At 39.4% G+C, this 4208-nt stretch overlaps 1 protein-coding gene across 1 annotated transcript in view; it reads left to right on the top strand.

The window, feature by feature from the left end:
• Window positions 1–4208, top strand: part of RELN (reelin) — a 479029-nt gene that overhangs the window by 451294 nt on the left and 23527 nt on the right. The window contains exons 58-59 of the mRNA XM_025214714.1: window positions 2681–2754; window positions 3821–3982. Of these exons, the coding sequence (XP_025070499.1) occupies window positions 2681–2754; window positions 3821–3982 (236 nt within the window). The remainder of the gene's footprint in view (window positions 1–2680; window positions 2755–3820; window positions 3983–4208) is intronic.

Here is a 4208-nt window from a genome sequence, read left to right as displayed (position 1 = left end):
TTCCTGCAGCCCTGACACTTTACCCTCCCCAATTAATTACCTCCTCCCACCTGTCCCTCCCCCCTGCTGCCTGCCTCCCTTGTAGCCTCTACCCCCTGTTGCTGCCTCTGTCCCACCCTGCATGGCCCCCCTGGTGCCCCACTCCCTGCCACCTGCCTCCCTTCCACATTCCAGCTCTGGCTCTGCTCCAGCTTGGGGCACAGAGCACGTGATTGCTCCAGTCCCGCAACCCCGCCACAGTCACACAATGCTTGGGGTGACAGTGGTTGGGCTAGCTTTGGCCCTCACTCTGGCTATGGAACAGGGGCCAGAACTGCTGCTGCCACAGTAGTTTGTTAGCTATTCAGTACCATGTAAAGTTTACTACATTTTGATGTTATAATGTCAAGACAAATCAATTGTTTAATTTCTCAGGTACAGTTTCATTCTGTTAAAAAAAAAACTTTTAAAAAGAATGAACCTTGATATATGTGAATTAAACACCGAATTTTCATTATTAAAGTCTTTGCCTGTGTGATAAATTGTTAACCAAAGTTGAGCTCTTAAATACACATTTAGGCAGTTAAGTGGTCTGGTTTTCAGAAGTGCTGAGTGTCCAGGCTGGGCAGCAGGGTGGCTAGAAGCCCAGATTCTTCAAAATGTTTATCTTCTTAGATTGTTTATGTGGTTACATATTGATTTAGAGATTTAATATTAGGCATGTATTTTTTAAAAATACTTGCCCTTAATTCCAAAACTTATGTTCTATTGTTGGCATTTCATCATCTCTCAGTATACTTTGGTATACAAATGACAAAAATTAATCCTATCTTACATAATACAAACATACCAGAAGCCAAGAGTAATTAATATTTTCAGTTATATATATTGATGCACAAAGGTAGAGATACTTGAGATGGTGAATACTTTGGTTTCCATTGGTGGGCAAGGTTATTTGGGTAGATGTGATATCTTTTATTAGAACAACTGAGTAGTTGGAAAAAAGTTCTTTGCAAGCCTTGGGGCACAAATACCCTTCTTCAGGCATTTGGGAGACTCTGCTGTTCTTAAATGTCCAAGGTAAGAAAGAAGCTAAATGTGTGACAGGAGGTCAGTGAAAATGTAAATAGGTGGAAGTTTGAAAAACAATGGGTAGAGAAGGGAAGGGAGGTTGAGAAAAAGAGGGTAATAATGGGTGAAGGAATGCAGAAGGTAAGCATGGGAGAGACTACTGTATTATTGACTTCTCCAAGGAAGAAAAGGGGCAGTCTGGCAGTCTGTGAAAAAGTAAATAGGCAGAAGTTAGGATGACCATGGGTAGAGAAGGAAGGGGGTGGGGGGTGGGATTGTGTAAATGGTAAGTTCAGGCAGGTACCTGGTGAATCAGATGTCAGGCAGGTTGTAATGTGTCATAAATCCAATGTCTATATTTAGACCATAATTTTTTGTATCCAGTAGATTTATGAAGTTAAGTTTCTAGACTTATCTACAAATGGTGTGTTGTAAATTCCCTTTGAGGATTAGAACTGAGAGATCAGAGAGAAAGTAATTGTCTTGTGAGAAGTGTGCACCCACAGGTAATTGGATATTTTTGTCTTTGATGGATTTTTAAGTGTGTGTTCATTCTGGTACGCAGTTGTTGTTTGGTTTCTCCTACATATTTTCCATCAGGGCATTTAGTGCACTGAAAGATATATTATGTATCTGGAAGTGCAGGTGTAAGTTCCAGGAATGGTGATGGTTTTGTTGTGGGATGTAGTTATTGTAGGAGGGGTGGATGTGTTGGCAGGTTTTGCATTTCTTGGCCTGGCAGGGTCGGGATCCATTTGGTGTGGTTTAGGTCATAGGAAGTTTGCTTCTGGTGGTGAGGTTAGCAAGGTTTGGTGCTTGTTTAAAGGCTAGAATGGGTGCTTCTGGAAAGATCTCTTTAAGAATTGGGTCTTCTTCTAGTATGGGTTGCAACTGTTTGAGGATTTTCTATGTAGGTTCCAGAGAAGGTTGCTATGTCATAACTAGTGATGTGCAGCTAGTGAGGTTTTTTGTATTGTAGCAAATTTTAATGTAGTATCCGGGTGACTCATTTAGAAGTACGGTCTCTCTCTCTGGAGGAGTGTCCTTGCTGGGTGAAAGCCCTTTTGAGATTTGTGAGGTGGCAATCATGTGTATTCTTCTTGGTACACATTTGGTGGTATTGGAGAGCTTGGCAGTAAATTACAGCTTTTTTGATGAGTTTAGGGTGATTGCTCGTTATGTGTAGATATGTATGTTGGTCCATGGGTTTCTTGTATATGGTGGTTTGTATTTTACCATTTTGGATATTGATCATGGTGTCCAAAAAGGAAATGTTGGTGTTTGAGTATTCAAGAGAGTCTGATGGAGGGGTGATGGCTGTTGAATTTTTGAATTCAATCAGAGACTGCAGGGTTTTGCTCCAAACTGTGAAGATGTTATCTATATAGCTCAGGTATAGCATGGGTTTGATGATGCAGTTCTTGAGGAATTCTTTTTCCAGGTAGGCCATAAAAAGATTGGCATATTGTGGGGTCATTTTGATTTCTATTCTGCATTTGTTGGATTTGACAGTCTCTTTTTTTATACCTTTAGAAAGAAAAGGTGATCAAGACTTCATTATGTATGACATTAATATCCTTTTGATCTCTTCAATCTAGCAAGATATGACAAATTTTTGTTTGTGTTTCAGATTGTGGTTGGCTGTGAGGCAATTTCTTGTGGGGACCTCCACTCTGTCATGCTGGAGTACACCAAGGATGCCAGGTAAACAAGAAAATTAAATATGGTCCCAATTGCAAAAGCAAAGCTCAAGAGCTTTTGCTTATGAAAGCGGTTGCTTTGAGTCATACAGTGACCATTTTCAAATCAGAGGTGCACCACTCCTATTGCAAACATAGCAACTTACATACATCCTGTAAATATTCTTGTTAAGTCACCCAGGCCATTGACAGACCAGTGACATTGTTCCTGAAGTTACAGTTAATAACTATGTCTCTGTTAAACACAGAGAACTCCTGTTCTCCTGTGATAAAGAACTATAATTGTTAAGCTAAGGTTAAAATAAAAACCATGTGATGCTAATTTGCACTTGAATTGGTGACCCATTAATTATATTGTTTCCTGTAGTAGAGTATAATGTTATAGATATTATTTCATAAAAATAAAGATGTTCTTTTTGTGCTTATATGCTTTTCTCTGTCAATATATACCAGTGAGTCTTAACCAGGGTGCCACGCAACGTTAACGCTGTTAGATACATAAGTCTGATTACACCCAGAGATTTCATATAGGAATCCATAGTAATAATAGCATTCTGAAGTGGTGTGGTCTTTCTGAGTTCTGTTCAACAAAAGAATTGCTGTATTATTTTTTCCAAAATCAAAAAATGAGAGAAAACTAACTGGAGTTTTTTGAGGGGTGCCTTGAGTCTAACATGGTTGAGAACCACTGATACAGACATTGTGGGGAAAACCGATATAAAAGGACTTTTCTCTGACCTAGAAAGAGAAGGGACTAGGGATCAGAATTCTTAGTCACAAGCTGTAGTATCAGCTCACAGGGCTCCTCTGCTTTCCACAACCTATTACCAGTACACGTGATTCTGAGCATTTCCACTAGAAGGGGCTTCTTCCTTGGCTGATCAAGGTTGCAAAATTTCACCCTTTGTCTGTTTTGTCTGTTTGTGACAATGGTACATGGAAAATATTGCTGAAGATCACTTGATTATTTTTCTAAAAGAAGTCATTGCCATGACCTATAATAGATTACTTACTTCCCTTTATTATTCTTTTCAGTTGTTCTAACAACATATTTTCTTCATTTCCTACAGGACAGATTCATGGCAACTTGTCCAGACACAATGCCTTCCTTCCTCAACTAATAGCATTGGCTGCTCCCCATTTCAGTTCCATGAAGCTACCATCTATAATTCTGTCAACAGCTCTACGTGGAAAAGAATAACTATTCCACTGCCTGATCATGTCTCATCCAGGTAGGTTACCAAAAGGTCAGCTCCCTGTGGAATTATTAGCTGTCATCTATATCACTGGAACTGTTTGTCCAGTACGACTGGTGAATTTAAAGTGATTCTTTTTTCAGGATTCGGATATGATACATAACGAAAGTCTTTGGAAATGTTTTCCTTTAACAAAACTGGCAATTGCCAGATATTAGATGGCCATTACTTTTAATCTAAAAATTTCCACTGAGCCACAGCC

The sequence above is a fragment of the Alligator sinensis genome, unplaced genomic scaffold (assembly GCF_000455745.1).
Source record: "Alligator sinensis unplaced genomic scaffold, ASM45574v1 scaffold915_1, whole genome shotgun sequence".
Classification (NCBI taxonomy): Eukaryota; Metazoa; Chordata; order Crocodylia; family Alligatoridae; genus Alligator; species Alligator sinensis.
This window is presented reverse-complemented; position numbering and strand designations above follow the sequence as displayed.